The sequence below is a fragment of the Tamandua tetradactyla genome, chromosome 8 (genome assembly GCF_023851605.1).
Source record: "Tamandua tetradactyla isolate mTamTet1 chromosome 8, mTamTet1.pri, whole genome shotgun sequence".
In the NCBI taxonomy this organism is placed as follows: domain Eukaryota; kingdom Metazoa; phylum Chordata; class Mammalia; order Pilosa; family Myrmecophagidae; genus Tamandua; species Tamandua tetradactyla.
The window spans coordinates 107,372,179-107,391,204 of record NC_135334.1 but is presented as its reverse complement, the minus strand read 5'-3'; the positions used below and the strand labels follow the sequence as shown (position 1 = coordinate 107,391,204).

The 19,026-nt window shown below is 35.7% G+C and overlaps 1 protein-coding gene across 2 annotated transcripts in view; it reads right to left on the bottom strand.

Annotated features, from left to right (window-relative positions):
- Nucleotides 1–19,026, bottom strand: part of DNAJC24 (DnaJ heat shock protein family (Hsp40) member C24) — a 91,967-nt gene that overhangs the window by 496 nt on the left and 72,445 nt on the right. The window contains exon 4 of one of the 2 annotated variants that reach the window (XM_077114305.1): nucleotides 8,696–8,764. The exons of the other annotated variant lie outside the window; for it this stretch is intronic. Within the exon in view, the coding sequence (XP_076970420.1) occupies nucleotides 8,696–8,764 (69 nt within the window). The remainder of the gene's footprint in view (nucleotides 1–8,695; nucleotides 8,765–19,026) is intronic. 2 annotated transcript variants of the gene reach the window in all.

The window sequence follows — 19,026 nt, the reverse complement described above, 5'->3', positions numbered from 1 at the left end:
TAAGAACTAGATAAACTCTCTTAAAAGGGGCAATATTTCTAAAAGTTGTCTACCAAGGAATCTTTATCCTTAGAGAAGGTAGACTGAAACAAATGAACCAATAATCCAAAGATCTTGGGAGGAAAGGAAATGCTCAGCAGCGATCCATGAACTTCATCTGAAGTCTTCCATTTTCTTAAAATTCATGTAAATTTTACATTCTCCTCAATAATGTATGTGTCTAAATATTACAGCTAAAGATAAAGGAAAACAAAGCCCTACTTATCTTACTGTCAAGGACCACAGTACCTTTGCCTGGAGTATATCAATTTAGTAAAATACTGTTAATTCTGCTGTTTATCAAGTATAGTATCTGTATACCTTCTGTTCTGCTATCACATTATTTCAAAGATCCTGACTCAAATATATAAACACAGCATGACGGCTTTTTTTTCTTCCTGTGTATGTGTTTTTAAATAGTTTGTCTGGTATTTACAATGATTTATAAGCCAAAGGACAATCATTAAAGTGAAATACCCAAAAGAGGTAATGTGGTGCAACAATTTAATTTACTACTGGTGGAAATTTTATTAAATTGATGATCTTCCTGAGAAGCTGATATGCTTGCATCCTATGACTGAAAGGATCACTGATCCACAGGTTAACTCTTATACTGTCTCTCAAGAAGTGACTGCCAAAGAAAAAGAATTGACTGATCACAATCGCTATTTTACAGCTCTTAAAATTTATTAGGGATTAGTGAATTAAGTTTCAAAGAATTTGGCTTCCTACCCCAAATAGAATACTTAGATCTCATCATATGCAGTAAAGAGAGAGAGACAGAAAATTCAACTATTTGTAGTTAGTTGCTCTCTAAGTTTTTAGCCTTGGAAATGGTAACTGTTACATATGCCACTTTAAGTAACACTTTTATCAGTAAGGAAGACATAAATTTATTAACCTGATAGTGCTCTCTATTCTTCACCACCATGCCATTTTTCCTCCATAATGAAAAATAATTTAATCTAGAATTTCAAAATGCAGAACCAATATCTTCTCTGAGCCAATATGTATATAACAGACCATGATTTCAGAGAAAATTGTTTTACTATTTTTCTCAATGCTCACTAAAAAATCACACCTTTCTGAAAATATATTATTCTACCGTCAAGCTCTTAATTGATATATTCACAGAAGTCATCATTTTAAATACACTGAAGACCAGCACTGACCAGGTTGAACTACAGCCTAACTGTAAGGGGAAAGGTTAGAGTCTGTCAACAGCTTTTTGTTCTTTGGGTATACCTTTTTTTTTTTTTTTCTTTTCCTAATTTTGGCATGTGCAGCTCCAGAATCAAACCCGGGTCTCCTGCATGGCAGGTGAGAATTCTACCACTGAGCGACTCCTGCGCTGCCCTAGGTATGCCTTTTAACATAATAAAATGCCTCATTTCCTATTGTCATTTGATCAAGCAACTGACAATTTGGCTATGTCTAGTATGTACAGTTTGATCAACTTCTCTTTTGCGCTGGACCTTCACCTTCCAATGTTATTCTGAAAATGACCCTGAAGGAACCTTTAACTTTTTACTGGCCCAATTGATCATGTTTTTTATTTTATTCATTTGCCAAGACTGTTCTTGAAAACTGCAAACTATTTCAACTTCAAAACTCACATGATTGGTTTTTAAATATTTCTGCAAAAATAATAGCTGCATGTAGTTGGTGCTCAGTATTTTCTCTCACAAGGTTAAGGATTATTTCCATCTTTACAGTAATAAAAGCCTTTAATTTAAATAAGCATCCAAGGACATCCTGTACTTTTAAGGTTAACTGTAGCTATTCATTACTGATTAACTAGCTGTTAACTGGTATTCTTCTAGATCATCTTTATTGTCAAGCTTACGGTAAGAGTTCCAGGGACAAGTTTATAATAATTCCTGATGATTTATTTCTATATCTACACATTTGTATCAGAAACCCCATGTATTTGTTGACTGAATATATGCTTGAGCCAACACTTCATATTCTTTTAAATTAAATTTTAAAATTACATTAATTGTATTTTTAAAAGGTTAATGAAGAATGACAACTTTTAAAACCAGAGGTTTTAGTAACATCATGTTTTCCGGAATCATTGCTTATATTCTATAAACAAAATTTATGAGCCATACCAACTGTAGCCAGAACAATTTGCCTAATAGATTGAACATATAAAAAAGTAGCAAAATTGTCTTCAAAAAGCCAATTGGGCAAGTCTCACTCATAAATCACAAGTTCTAATCTGTCCCTTTCACAGAACAGCAGTGTAAGACTGTGTTGCTGGTGTATTCTGTTTTCACAGCGGTTTAATCCGAGACTACCACCACTATTGAGAACCCCAGTTATACAAAACCATCAAATTTTCCAATCACTCACTGCAATTAAGAATTTCTGTTCTAGGATTTCACTTAGATAGGGGAAAAAGAAGAGTGGCTCCATAGGCAAAAAACTGATTCCCTTCTAACTCGATCAGGCTTGTGACCCAAGTTCCTAAGAACACTAAACATTAAGAATTTTCCATTAAAAAATATTCCAGTAAACGGTTTTAGTAAAGATGGGTTCTGTTGATCTTCTTTCTGTTCAAACTCACTGATAAATTTTTGTAAACCCATAGGAAATCTGTACCCCACAGTGAACAATAAAGATACAGGGAGTATAAACAAAGTCTAGGAAATAAGTACACATCGAAGTCTATTCATGGCTTCCATTTAGAAAAGACTGTTTTCCCAACCTAACCATGTCTAACCAGAGCAATTCAAAGAACTATCAGTATAGTAGGAAAATTAAAATGGATGGAAATTTTTAAAATTCTAGTAACAGAAAAGGTGAAAACATATGACTTCATGGTAGGTTAGAGGGACCGATTGATTTTTCTTTTCCCCCCCAAGAGACAATAAAAAACTGAAAGTGAAAACCTAGCATACAAAGAAAAGAGTATCAAATTAAAAGACAATGCCCTGACAGTTTATGATGTATACAAGAGGAAAATAAACAAAAATTCTAGGAAACATGCAGTAGGAAGATGGCAAGAGTAGGGAGTAACAGGACGCAGTCCTTCCACCAAAACAACTAACTACTAAACAGGCAGAAACTGTCAAAACATCTGCTTTAGAACTCCAGAGGATAGAACAACACTGTACAGCATCCAGGAAAGAATGAGAGGAAGAGGCTGGTAAATCACCTTAAAGAATGATAAACTGCTTTCTCCCTGTGACAGCTACAGGTGCCCAGCCCCCACTAGTATGGCAGACCACTGTGGAGTCCAGCCCCTGGCTAGCTGACAGGTGACAGAAAAAGACCTAAAAATCCTCTTCCTCAAGGCCAAGGGTAGGCATGACCAATCACTGGTCATGGTTTTTGATGACTGACTTTAGATTGCTGGGTATGCAATTCAAAAGGCAGCCACTGTTTCAAATAGCAGTGGAGGAGACTTAAAGATCCTATGTGTCCTCAGGGCTGCAGGGAACAGTTACTTGAAGGGTTACATTTGCAAGACATGCCAAGAACCACATCTTTTGGGAGATGTGAAAGATGTGTCAGGTGCCCTTCCAGATCCCCTCCCAAGGGCAACTCTGGAGCTAGTATGTGCCCCCTTCGTGAGTCCTTGGAAAAAGGACTGACATGGAAAAGTCTCCTCCCACATGCCCCTCCTCCCAGATTTGCCCTCAAGGCAAAAGAAGCTTGCGACAAATGAAAGGAGTGTAAGAAACTATAGAGGCAGAGCCACTGGGGCAAAGGCTTGCCAGTTTCAAACATCCGGGAGAGCGAGATCAGTCTCCTGGGAAACAGGAGACTGTTTTGTTAAATACTGTAGGAATGCAATATACTGGAAATGGAAAAGCTTTTAAAAAGGGAATTTATTAAGTCATAAGTTTACAGTTCTCGGCCCATAAATATGTCCAAACTAAGGTATCCAGGGAAAGATAACTTGACTAAACATAGGCCAATCTGAGAAGGCATGTGGCTGGCCTCTGTTGGTCCTCATTCCCAGTTACGTGCCTTTCACCTTCTGATGCCAGTAGTGTCTTCTCTAAGCATCCATAGGCCTTCACTTAGTTCCTCCAGGACATAACTCTAGGTTCTCATGGAATGCATCTCATGGGAAGGCACATGGCAACATCTGTTGGGCTCAATATCTCCAAATGTCCATGTCTAGGCTTCTGCTCTGTCAGCACTCCAAGCATCTCCAATTGGCTGCGTCTCTGTCAGCTCTGAAGCAACTGTGTCTCCTGGGGGTTCTGCATTTCCAAATATCTGTGTCTGTACCTGAGGTTTCTCCAAAACGTTTCCCCTTTTAAAGGACTCCAGTAAACTAAGACCCACTTTGAATAGACAGAGTTACATCTCCATCTAATCAAAAGGTCACACCCACAACTGGGTATGTCACATCTCCATGGAAACAATCCAATCAAAAGGATTCAGCCTTACAATACTGAATCAGGATTAAAAGAAGTATGCTGCCCCATAAGATTGGATCAAGAAAAAGACATGGCTTTTTTTGAGTACCTATTATCTTCAAACCAGCACAAGACAGGACAACCAGACTCCTATAAACAAGGGAACTCCAAAACAACTAAGAAGTAAAGTCCAGGACAAGATCCAGGCACAGAAAAGATGGGGAGGATGTTGCCTGTCTTTGGGGAGACCTTCCTGATAGGAGGGCTAGAGATCAAAAAAATCTCTGCCTAGTCACCAGCTGGTTACAAAATCAAGAAACACACATCTCAGGGAATCCCAGAGTTAACATTTTAAAATATTAAAATACACAATGTGCCAAAAAAAGAGCACAGGACAAACAAAAAGCAGGAAATGATGGCCTATCTAAAGAAGAGGACAAAATTCCAGAAAACACCAGAATGTGGACATATGAAAAAACCCTTTTTTTAAAATTATCTTATTCAAATAGAGTCGAGAGGCTACACTGGAGGTCATCCTTACACATGCTTCAGTTAGACAATGCTACTATCATAACTTGCCAACCCCCAACCAAAACAATTCCTGCCAATCTTAAAAAACAACTGGGGCGTTATATAAGATTCTACAAAGGGGGCAGGCCATGGTGGCTGAGCAGGCAAGAATGCTTGCCTGCCATGCCAGAGGACTTGGGTTCGATTACCAGTGCCTGCCCATGTAAAAAAAAAAAAAAAAGATTCTACAAAGGTTCTATGCACTAGGGTAACTATCCAGCAACCTACAACCTCCAGATGGGTTCCTAGACCAGAAAGTCCTGAAATGATAGGGGCCAGCCTTGCCAGAACATCAACTAGTTCCATCCCCCTATCCCATAGTATCAACAACCCCTTTCCCAACATGAAAAAGTTAGAATAGGCATAGCCCAAATACCCCTAAAGAGTGGGAGAAAAATCAAAGATGATGGTGGAATTATACAGAGAAGGTCGGGTTTAACAATGAGTTTGACTGCTGAATCATTATACTCATATTTCTTTTACTCTCCAATATCTTAGAGCAGCTAGAAGTAAAAAGCTAAAATTGTGGAATTGTAACCCATACTAAACTGTGAAATCTGTTCTACAACTAATTGTTGTGATGTGCTTTGAAATTTATTGCTTTTTTGTAAATATGTTATTTTTCACAAAAAAGAAAAAAAACAGATGCCCAGCTGTATGATGATACTGTGAACCACTGATTGTACACTTTGGATGATTACATGGTATGTGAAAATATAATATATATCAATAAAAAAGAAAAAAATTATTGATAATTGCTGGTAAGAATGCAGAGAAACTTGTTTAGTCATACATTGCTGTTAGGAATGTAAAATGGGACTTTGGAAAACATTGGGCAGTTTTATAAAAAACTAAATATGCAAATGCTATCAACTCAGCAACTGCACTCTTAGGCATTTTTACCCAAGAAATGAAAACTTATGTTCACACAAAAACTTCTATATACATACATGTTCAAAGCAGCTTTATTCCTAATAGCCCCAAACTAGAAACACCCCAAATGTCCTTCAATAGGTAAAGGGCTGAACAATCTGTAATGTGTTTATACCATGTAACATTATTACTACTATTCAGCAGTAAGAAAGAATGAACTATTCATATTTGCAACAGCCTGAATAAATCTCGAGAATTATGCTGAGTAAAAAAAAAAAAAAACGAATAAAGCCAATCCCAAAAGGTATATATGATTCCTGAAACGATGAAATTATAGAAATGGAGAACAGATTAGTGGTTGACAGGGATTAAGGAGGTGATGTAGGTGGGAGGGAAGTGGGTGTGGCTACAAAAGGACAGCATGAGGGATCTTTATGGCATGTAGATATTCTTTATCTTGACTATCAAGGTCAATATTATCTAGGTCTCCTTTGCATCAACTGAGATGTTGAGATAATCTTATCTTTTTTCTTTCATTGTATAATGTGGTACATTACATTAATCAGTTTATTTATTTTAACAAACATTGCATTTATTTATCAAGGGATAAATCCTACTTGATCATGATATATAATTTATTACATTAATGAATCTATTATACAATGAAAGAAAAAAAGATATGATCACTCAACATTCAATTGAGGCAAAGGAGATCTAAATAAATGGAAGGATATTCTATGTTGGAATTGGAAGAAAGACTAAATATTGTTAAGATTTCAATCCCACCCAGAGCAATGTCTAGATTCAGCATAATACCAATCAAAATTACCTTCTCTGCAGAAATGGGAAAGACAATCATCAAATTTATATGGAGGAGTAAGGGAACCTGAATAGGTATAGCCATCTTCCTAATCTTAAAACTCTATTACAAAGCCTCAGTAATCCAAACAATGTGGTACTAGCACAAGGACAGACATAAAGACCAAGAGAATCAAACTGAGAGCTCAAAATCAACCCTCACACTTACGGCCACCTGATTTTTGACAAGGGGGGAAAGACTACTCGAGTGGGAAAGAACAGTCTCTTCAACAAATACTGCTGGGAAAACTGGACCTCCATTTGCAAAAATAAGAAAGAGAATCCATCCCTCACACCTTATTAAAATATCAACTCAAAATGTATGAAAGACCTAAATGTAAGAACCAGAACTATCAAACTCTTACAAAAAAATGTAGGGAAACATTTTTAGACCTTGTGTCAGACAATGGCTTCTTAGACTTTATACCCAAAGCACAAGATTGAGCAACAATAAAAAATAAATAAATAAATGGGACCTCATCAAATTAAAAAAACTTGTGACTCAAATGACTTTATCATGAAAGTAAAACAAAAACCTACGTAACAGGAGAAAATAATTTGGAAATCAATTATTTGATAAAAGTTTAATGTCCAGAATATATAAAGAAATCCCTCAATTTAACAAGAAAAAGAGAAAAAATTGGTAAAACACTCGAATCGATATTATTCCAGAGAAGATACACAAATGGCCAGAAAGCACATGAAAAGCTGCTCAACCTAATTAGTCATCAGGAAAATGCAAATCAAACCACAATGAGATGGCCATTTCACACCTATTAGATTGGCTGCTATTAAAAACATGGAAAACAACAAGTGTTGGAGAGGATGGGGAAAAAGAGGGACACTCATTCAGTGCTGGTGGCAATGGTAAATATTGCAGACACTGTGGAAGACAGTTTGGTAGTTCCTCAGAAAGCTAAGTATACAATTATCATATGACCCCAGCAACCCTACTTCTAGTTATGTATCCAAAAGAGTTGAAAGCAGGAGCTTTCACACATCGATGTTCATTCATATTTGCCAAAAGATGGAAGCAACCCAAATGTCCATTAACTGATGAATGGATAATAAAATCTGGTACAAACATGGTGGAATATTATTCAGCCATAAAAGGAATACAGCCCTGAAACAATGCTATAACTTGGATCAACACTGAAGACATCATGCTGGACAAATATTGTATGATCTCACTGATCTGAAATAATTAGAATAGACAAATTCAAAGAGTCAGAATCTAGAATATAGGTTACCAGGGGCCAGGGTGGGGATAGGGAATGGCAAGTTAAAGCTTAAAATGCACAGGGTTCCTGTTTGGAATGATGGAAATGTTTTGATAATGGATGGTGGAGATAGTAGCATAACATTATGAATGTAATTAACAGCACTGAAATATATGAAACGTGGTTAAAAGGGGAAACACGTTAGCCTGTATATATATGGAAACAGAATAAAAATTTTAAAAAAATCTATGGAATTACATTACACAGACAGTGAACCCTAAGTTAAATCATAGTTAAAAGTACAACTATAAAAATATGCTATTAGCAATAGTAACAAATGTTCCACGCCAACTGAAGGTGTTAATAATAAGGTGCTATGTGGGAATCCTGTATTTGACACGATTATCTTATAACTTCTCTAATTATAAAGGAAAAAATTTCTAATGGGAATTCATCACAATTGTCAATAAATATAAAATGGAAAATATTATTGACTTTATTTACCATATTTCACAAATAGAGAATAATGCAAACACCAACATGGTGAAAAAAAAAAAAACTTGCTCCTAATGTTTAATAATCAGAATATTACTGTAAATGAGGCATCAATGACTGAAATTTAGAGTGAAACAAACCTATTCAAAACAAAAATACTCTCCCCACTCTCAACATACATATAGAGAGCCAAGCAATATTTTTTTTAAAGATTTCCCAGTATCATATGAGTTTTTATCAACAGAAAATAAAAGTTCAAACCTTCATTCCAGGACAGTTCTTCAAGATACACTCGTGCATCTACTGGTCCCATATTTCTCAGATCATCTTCTATAAAATATAAAATGAAGCACTTATTTTTGATGCTTTAATTATAACCATGAATAATGCTGAGGAGGCAGCTCTAGCCTGGTCACTACAATTCTAACCATTAAAAAACTTAAGTTTAAACTTTTGACACTTTTAAGGCAACCAGACTTCAACTGACTTAAAAATCCAGAATGTTAACACTTCTAGTTTGACACTCCAGCTGTCAAAAATCTATCCCATGTCTTCTAAATATACAACATGCAAAACCATGAAGTCAATTTGGTGATTCTCTGCAATCAACTAGTGAGCCCACCATATTGTGGAAGATCGGGCAATGCTTTGTTAGATAAACTATGTCTGTAGCTATGATGGCAGTGTGCAGTTAGGTAAAAACAACTATAAGAACTTTCGTTGTAATATTTACTAGCTTCCTAACCTTAGATGTATCAGATATCTTTTTCATCTCTAAGACAGGAGTTATTTCTTCCTCATCTACCTCAGGATGACATTCTTCAAATCAAATGCGATCAGGCTAAAAGTGCTTTAAAGGAAAAGCTTTATCCAAATGTAAGGGTTACTACTAGATATCTGATTTTTAATTGCTTGCAACAGAGTATCTTACAGGGAAACTTACTTTAATTTATCAATAACGCCACTAATGTACTGTGTTGCTGGTCCACTGCTATTTCCTGAGCTACAATTTTCCTTACAGATGGACGGTCCAAGGAAACCCGGAATTCCACCTGAATTCAGTAAGAGTATGAGCCAGGTAGTATAAGCATGTGCTTGAAAACTTAAAACAACTTTACTTGGTACAAAGAAAGCAATTTTAGATGGGAAGTACTGGTCTTTGTTTTTAAAGGCATATAATACTTCTGTATGCTTGTATTGTTCTATAGAAGTCAAGGCTTAAAAAGAAAAACTACTAAAATCCACCCCTCACCCCAAAGAAATTTTCTTTAGCTGTCTTAGTAGTCTCTTGCTCACTTGCTGAGACTGTGTCCCTTTGTTCTGTTGTGTGAATGCCTACAATTTAATTATACTTAATAACTGCCTGTTCAAAATTTATTGGTGAGTTACACAATTTTATTATAGTTGAAAAGATTATAAAATATTTTGAACTCAGAATGATTTTCTAGTATAATATGTCAAATATTACATCACTTCATATTTACTGGGTAGCAACAGTCTGTTAGACTCTTCCTAAAATCCGAAGTCAGAGGCCTTGCCTAGTGGCCAGGGTGGTTCCTCCATCTCTGTATGCTCACTAACTAACCTATACAGATTGTATCAATATGCTAAGTAACTTCTTAAGAAAATAAAATACTTGGTTCCCACTTTCTATATAAAGTATGCTTTGCTATATCTTATTTTTTATTCCTAATTAAAAAAATCTACATAAAAGTATCTTGGATGGAGAATAAAGTCTTTCACATGTTTTAATTTCTTACTCATCTATCATCTTTATGACAGAAGGATCAGGATAGTTTGCTTGAATGGGGAAATGAAATACTGGTTTAGATTTGAGGAAGAAGGTAATAATTGGCATTTACAGAACCTATTTAGGAGGAAAATAGGTATAATAAATTAACAGCTGATTTGCCTATAGTCCCAGGCTATCTTATAAATATCTTAAGCAATTCTGAAATCAATTAAAGCAAATCAGACAAAGCAGGGATGATAACAAGATGAATAAGCCTTCTTAATCTAACCTATCCTGGACACCTGTAATACATTAACTACACAAAAGACAACCCATTCATATATATATATATATATATATGAATATATATATATACATTCTGCCATTTTTATTTTAAAATGATAAATGAGAAATAACTGGAAAACATAACTGCCAAGCAAGTAGGCTTCCTATTGTTCTACTTCTCTACTGGGAAACTATTGTTACTCTCACCTAGTTCCTATAACATTGTACAACCCTTTCTATTATTACATCTATTTTAAAAAGTGGCATTTTCATTTTCTCCCTATTCTTAACCTCCATCCACGGGAACTTTAGAGAAGCTACCTGTTTTTTGGTTACAAGACCAGCTTACACCACTAGGGAAACTAGAAAACAGAAAAGGTAAACCCAACATGAGAGTTAAAAGGAATATACTGAAATATGTCCATGTTCTTAAGCTGTGTCTAAACATCATATACTGACCTGATTATTCAATACCATGTGCACATAGTCCAAGTTCTGTGGGTATTCTGGTTTTAAAAGTCAGTACCTGGCTTTTAAAAAACAAAGGAGAACATACTGTATGATTCCCCAGTATGTAACAAGTAGGGTTGATCCTCATTATTCATGGATTCTGTTTTTTGCAAATTCATCTACTCACTAAAATTTGTAACCTCCAAAACAATACCCATGTTTTTTTCATGATCATTAGCTGACACGTACAGAACAGTGAAAAATGTGAGTTCCCAACACCCTTGTTACTAGCAAGGTGAAACAAGGTAATGCTCTGCCTTCCTGTTTCAGCTATCAAACTATAAACAAGTATAGTTTCTGCAATCTATTTAAGTGCCATGTTTCTCACATTTTTGCACTTTTTGTTGGTGATTTTGCTGTGTAAAATAGCCCCTAGAATGGCAAAAGTGCTGCCTAGTGTATCTAAGTGCAAGATGGCTGTGATGTGTGTTAAAAAGAAAGTATGTATATTAGCTAAGCTTCATTCAGGTATGAGTTACAGCACTACTGACTGAGTTCAATGTAAATGAATCAACAGTATATACATCAAATAGGGTATCTTTAAATAAGGTGTACTGTGTTTGGAATCCAATAAAACAAGGTTATATATAGATCAGCTGATGAAAATGTTATGACCAGAGGCTCACGAGACTATTTCCATACAGGTATACCTGATAGATATTGTAGGTTTGGTTCCAGACCACTGCAATAAAGTGAATACTGCATTAATGGCAAGTGACATAAATAGTTTGTTTTCCCAGTGCGTATTAAAAATAGGTTTACACTATACAGTAATGTAGTAAGTGTGCAATAGCATTAAGTCTTAAAAAAAAACAACTGTGTATACCTTAATTAAAATCGACAGAGACAGAAAATGAGCACACGCTGTTGGAAAAAGGGCATCAAGAAACTTGCTCAGGGCGGGCCGCGGTGGCTCAGCGGGCAAAGTGCTTGCCTGCTATGCCGGAGGACCTCGGTTCGATTCCCGGCCCCAGCCCATGTAACAAAAAACGGAAAAACAAAATACAATAAAACAAGAAAATGTTTAAAGATGTTTCCCTTTCTTCCTTCCTTCCTTCCTTCTATCCTTCCTTCCTTCTCTCTGTCTTTCCTTTAAAAAAAAAAAAAAAAAAAAAAAAAAAAGAAACTTGCTCAACCCAAAGATTACCACAAATCGTTAATTTGTAAAAAACACAGTATCTGAAAAGCCCAATAAAGTGAAGCACAATAGATGAGGTATGCCTGTACTTCCACTAGGAGCAAAGATTCCATATTCATTAATTGTTTGCAGCAACTTGTTAGAATACTATTTTACCACAAAGAATCGACTCGAACAGGCAAAGGTGCCAAGCCCTCTATCTTGGAGTTTTTCATATAAAACTCATACCAGCAAAGGATAGGCTAAGCCTACTTAAAATTAGGCCTAAAAGTCACTTCCAGAGAAACGTTCGTTGTTCAGATGTGGCCTATCTCTCTCTCTCAGCCAAACTCAGTGCCCTCCCCCACTCTACATGGGACATGACTCCCAGGGGTGTGGACCTTCCTGGCAATGTGGGACAGAAAATCTACAATGAGCTGGGACTCAGCATCAAGGGATTGAGAAAACCTTCTCGACCAAAAGGAGGAAGAGTGAAATGAGACAAAATAAAGTGTCAATGCTGAGAGATTTCAAACAGAGTTAAGAGGTTATCCTGGAGGTTATTCTTATGCATTATACAGATATCCCCTTTTTAATTTAAGGTATATTAGAAAGGCTAGAGGGAAGTGCCTGAAACTGCAGAGCTGTGTTCCAGAAGCCATGTTTCTTGAAGATGAATGTATAATGATATAGCTTTTGCAGTGTAACTATGTGATTGTGAAAACTTTGCTTCTGTTTCTCCTTTTATCTACAATATTGACAGATGAGCAAAACTTATGGATTAAAAGTAAATAAATAATAGGGAACAAATGTTAAAATAAATTGAGTAGATTGAAATACTAGTGAACAATGAAAAGGAGTGGTAAGGGGTATAGAAAAAAATAGGAGGAAAAAGGTTAAAAATCCATTGAGCAGATGGAAATATTAGTGGTCAATGAGAAGGAGGGGTAAGAGGTGTGGTGTGTTACGAGTTTTTTGTTTTTTCTTTTTCTGGAGTGATGCAAATGTTCTAAAAAATGATCATGTGATAAATATACTACTATGTGATGATATGAGTCATTGATTGTACGCCATACAAGGAATGTTTGTATATTCATGTTTGTATATTGTTTTGGTTTGATAATACAAAATAAATTAAAAAAAAAAAACACAGGCAAAGGCGCAATAAGTAGGTACTAGTGATTAGAAGTTGGAGGGTCTTCTGGGGTACTGCTTAAATGGATGTGTTCACTGTGAAAATTTATTGAGCTATATATTTATGATTTGTGCACTCCTTTGTATGTATGTTATACTTCAATAAAAAATTTTAAAAGGGATTACCTGAAACTCTAATAGCTATGCTTTTAAACAGAGATAAGAAAAGTGTGTATGCTTTGAAAGGACAGTAATCTAACAACTCTTGGAAAAGGTTGGGGGTGATTAACTCAGGGGAAAATGGGATCCCTGGAGAACTGTATAATGAACAGAGGGGGTACATGGAAATAAAAGGTGAATGTAAATGCAGGGAAGGGAGTGGGAGGGTGCCCAAGATCCTTTGTTGAGAAGCAGGTGTCCACGGAATGCGACAACTCTTCCCTTCTCCACTACAAGAGCACAAACAAATCAATGTTGTTGTTTTTTTCTCTTTTAAACAATGATCTCTGCTTGTCAACTATTGTGCTTATAATTAGAAAACTTAATTCGTCCCTATCCTCTAAAGTAACTCACACTTAACCCTGCAATTAGCTTTGATAATTGTCTAGTAAACAGCATGGCATCTGCAAAACAGATAAATTAGTTTTCTTTTGTAGGACAACATAGTATAAATATTTTTCCTTATTACAATATAACATTTTTTTCATTACAATATAACATTTTATAGGTATCTGGAAATGCAATCCTAACTCAAAGTTCTGTTTAACCTGATGCTACTAAAAATGCTGAGAAAACATAGACTAATTACATCACTTTCTATAAATTAAAGGAACAAATGCATGATTTTAAACCTGGAATCTTAGCTAGGGAATGGTAACAACTACCAAAACAACAATGAACAGCCATTTGGAATGAAAAAGCATTGCATGGCATTTGGCATACTCTATCTGATACCATCTATGTGATTCTCTTAGAGTGAGTGGGTTTGGATTTTTCTAAGATATCTGGGACATAAAGGTCCATTCACACCCTAAATAGCGATTACCAGCTTAGCCAAATATGGAGATGACAAAAACCTCCAAATTTACTTCCATATAGAAAGCAAGGCATTAGGGTTGAACAGAGATTCCTGAGAATATAATAATAAAATTAAATAATTTATGTGGTTACTTGAAAAAGAATCTTTCAGCCTTTAGAAGCACAGCCCTTCTGACCTTGTGTTCTATTGGATTTGTCTGACAACAAGAGGTGAAAGAATTCTGTGGCTCTATTGTATCAACGGTGGGATCTAAGAAAATACTGGCAGGACTCATCAGAGAGGTTTATGAGCCTGCAATTCAAAGAGATTAAAAGGAAAATCTACAGAGATTCTTTCACACTGAAGAATAACATTAAATAACTATTAGCAGCTTGGTTCAGTAAAGCTTACTAGAGCTCTCGCTGGGTCATTCACAACTTTCTAAAAGAGGAAAGGTTTTTTTCAGCTCCATTTGGGAATCAATAAATATTTCTTACTACTTACAAGACAATGGAATTCCAGTCTTTTGAAACTTCCTAATGAATGATAGTAAAATTTCTAAAACAACACTGCTACCTTAATATTTACATTTCCTAAATCCATGAAAGCTTTTCAAACTATAGCTACAATTAAAAAAAATAAATAAAAATAAATAAATAAAAAATAAATAGCAGCAACAAAACACCACAGGGGAGAGGTATTTAACTTTATTCGTTATGGCTGAGATATCTAAAAGTCTCATTAAACCCAATAATGACCAAAAGATCAAGTCCATCTGTAATGCTGTCCCTACTATTCATACAGCAATGCCATGTTACTCAAGTGATCAAGTCCCCAGAATGCTCTCATTTAGCAATTAGTCCACTGTATTTACTTTTAACTAAACAGAATAAGGAGTCATTAGAAACTTAAATCAACTGTGTATGAAAGCTCAAGTAAAAAACAAACAGCAGTCTTATTTTAGGTCTAACTCAGTATCTTGCTATTTTAAACCATTAAAGTTTTCATATAGGAAGTAACTTGAAAATAATCAGTTCCCTTGTCCTTCATGGGACTCTGTTCTTGGAGAAGTCTCTACCTCAATAAGTAGGCAATATTTAACTTGAAATCTGTTCATTAAATCATACAGCGCTATAAACCTCTTCCCGTTGAAATCAGTCACAACTACAGAGCTTTCCACAATCAAAGAAAAATGACAACCTTGGACCTTAATGATGCACTTGAAGAAATGTAAAGCTTTTATGAAGTGGGTGTAAACTGAGTGCTGATGAAAGATTCTAAATGAAATCCTAGAAACTTAATTCTTTCTGTTTCACTACAGAACAGGTAAAGTCAACAGCAGAGGTAACCCTGTCCTCTCACTCCCACCTCAAATGCCTCATCCCTGAGTATCTGGAACTAAAACAGCAGAATGTACACAATCTATTCAAAACCTGGCAGCCAGTGATCACAGAGAACAGGTTTGAATCCTCTTTCTATCAATTACTAGTTAGGTGTATAACCTAGTCATATCATTTAACCCCTCTGGGCCTTAGACTCTTTCTCTGGAAATTAGATAGTAATGTCTTCCTCACAAGGTTCTAAACAACATTTAAAAGACAATTACCACAGCATGACTCTCGGGGATGAGCCTGGCCCAGGCACCATGGAATCAACAATGCCTTCCTGAACAAGAGGGGGAAAAGAAATGCTGTGGTAACAAAGTAAGGTACACTGGCTAAGAGTATTCAAACAGAGAGAGTTTATTCTGGAGGCCACTTCTAAGCAAGCTTCAGCCAAATATTGCTAATTGCTATGGTTTTTCAAATACCACCAACATCATTCCTGTTAATCTTAAAGAACACCTAGCATTCTATCCTAGATCTTACGAAAGTTTCAAAAACTAAGTTTACTTTTCAGAAACCTAAAACCTTCAGACAGTTCCCAGGCCAGATAAGTCCTGAAACTCAGAGGTGCCAGTCTCTCCAAAAACACTAATTTCTATCTCTCTATCCCATTTTGTTGGCATCCCTTTTCAACGCAAAAAGTTATTTTGACATGGCCCAAATATCTCTATAGATTAGGAAAAGGATCATAGGAGAAGGAACAGTTAAGTATAACAGAGAAGTTAGGATTAACCAATGAGTATAACTACTGAATCATTATATTGATATTTTCTTTTAGTCTCTAGTGTCTTGGAACAACTGGAAGGAAAATCTTGAAACTGTGGAACTGTAACCCATATCATCAAACCTTGAAATCTGTTCTATAACTACTTGTTAAAATGCACTTTGAAATTTATTGCTTTTTAGTATATACGTTACATTTCACAACAAAAAATACTTAAAAAAGGACAGTTGCTACACTCCTAGTGCTAAATAAACAGTGACTATTTTAACTGTTATTATCTCATAACAGTTTGGGTTGCCCTAGATATACTAAATCATAAGAAAATGACTAAGCACCATTATTGGATGAAAAAAAAAAAACCTTCAATTACCACAGTGTAGGTAGGAAGGCAACAACTCTACCTTGTCTGGATTTTTAACAGTGTTAAGAAGTTTGAAGCACTTTGCTATTGTCAGTTCTATTAAATTATCAAAGCCATAGTTTATATAATTATTTAGTCCTTCTGAAGTTTCAAAACAGAACTGCAAGATGGTAAAGAAATTCCTTAACATAATTAATTTGTGATTTGAATAACAATATAAAATGATGCCACAAAAGGTGTCATAAAAAAGCACATGATTATCAAATGAAGAGAGGTATGAACAGTGAGTACCTAGATTAAATTACAAGGGTAGAAATGTCGGTAGATTAAAATGTTAGGAGAACAGCGATTTGAACAGTGAATAGGAGTCCCCTAGAGGGAATGGTGAGAAAGGTGGAAAATTCAACTTCCCCAAGTGGAGAATTCTTGATACTCTCACAGGCAGTGGGGACAGCCAAAGCAATAGGCCGAGCCTCCAATCTTGGGGTTTGTTTATATGAAACTTAATCCTGTAAAGGATAGGCTAAGCCTACTTAAAATTAGGCCTAAGAGTCACCCCCAAGAGTACTTCTTCTGTTGCTCAGATGTGGCCTCTCTCTCAGCCTACACAGCAAACTCACTGCCCTCCCCCTCTCTACATGGGACATAGCTCCAAGGGGTGTGGACCTTCCTGGCAATGTGGGACAGAAATCCTAGAATGAGCTGGAACTCAGCATCAAGGGGATTGAGAAAATCTTCTCAACCAAAAGAGTGAAGAGCGAAATGAGACAAAATAAAGTGTCAGTGGCTGAGAGATTCCAAACACAGTTGAGAGGTTATCCTGGAGGTTATTCTTACACATTAAATAGATATCACTTTGTTAGTCAAGATGTAATGGAGAGGCTGGAGGGAACTGCCTGAAAATGCGGAACTGCGCTCTGGTGGCCATGTTTCTTGAAGATAACTGTATGATGATATGGCTGTTGCAGTGTGACTGTGTGGTTGTAAGAGCCTTGTGTCTGATGCTCCTTTTGTCTACCTTATTGATGGACAGGTAAAACATATGGATTATAAGTAAATAAATAATAGGGGGAACAAATGTTAAAATAAATTTAGTAGATTGAAATGCTGGTGATCGGTGAAGGGGAGGGATAAGGGGTATGGTATGTATGAATTTTTTTCAGTCTTCTTTTTATTGCTTTTTCTGAATTGATGCAGAGGTCCTAAGAAATGATCATGATGATGAATATACAACTATGTGATGATAGTGTGAGTTACTGATTATATAACCAGAACGAAATGATCATATGAAAAGAATGTTTGTGTTTGTATGTGGTATATGTATCATTAATAAAAAATGAATCAATTAAAAAAAGAAAGGGAGGGGTAAGGGGTATAGTATGTATGAATTTTTTCCTGTTGTCTTTTTATTTCTTTTTCTGAATTGATGCAAATGTTCTAAGAAATGATCATGATGATGAATATGCAACTATGTGATGATATTGTGAATTACTGATTTATATATGTAGAACAGAATGATCATATGTTAAGAATGTTTGTTTCTCTGTTGTCATATTTTTTTAAAAAATTTAAAAATTAATAAAAATATTTAAAAAAATGTTAGTGAAGGCTGTAGGTGGCAGAAAGCTTAAGCTGGAGCTTGAACAAAGTATAAGATGTGAAGAAGCAGGATGGGAAGGTGTGGTAAGAGCAAACAGAATAAGCACATTTGTTTGGGAGCCCCTAAGTGGGCCAAGAGAGAAGATTCATTTTAGATCTGTGATTGGTAATGAGGTTGGAAAAGTAATCTGGGACAAACTTAAATGCTTTGCCTCACTTAAATTCCAGGTGAATGTAGTGTTATGGGGAAGGAGTTCTTAAACAGGAGTGAGAATAAAGAAAGATGGATCAATCACAATGTAAATTATTATGGGAGAGGAAGGCAGTAGAGAATGGAAGACCAATTAGCAACTATAGAAATGATCTGGTAGCTGTGAGAATAAAAAGATTACATGGGGGAAAAATTACAAAAGAAGAGATGCCAACTGACATTTCTGATGCATGGTTGTAAATAGGGGAAAGAAGTAGACTTTTAAAGACGACTATGAAATCAAGGTTTAAAGTTTGAGGGAAAAAACAAACAATGAGAAAGGTGGACCAGGTTTTGGTTTCAGACTCATCACTTTCAGGTGGACCACTTACCCAAGTAGAAATTAAGGGAGAGGTTAATGTTGAGATGCAAACTTTCTAAAATCCTACATTTTTCTATTATTATATCAGAACTTCCTATTGCATTCACATACATCAGAATTAGAACTATAATTTTGGCCACAGGTTTCAAAAGCAT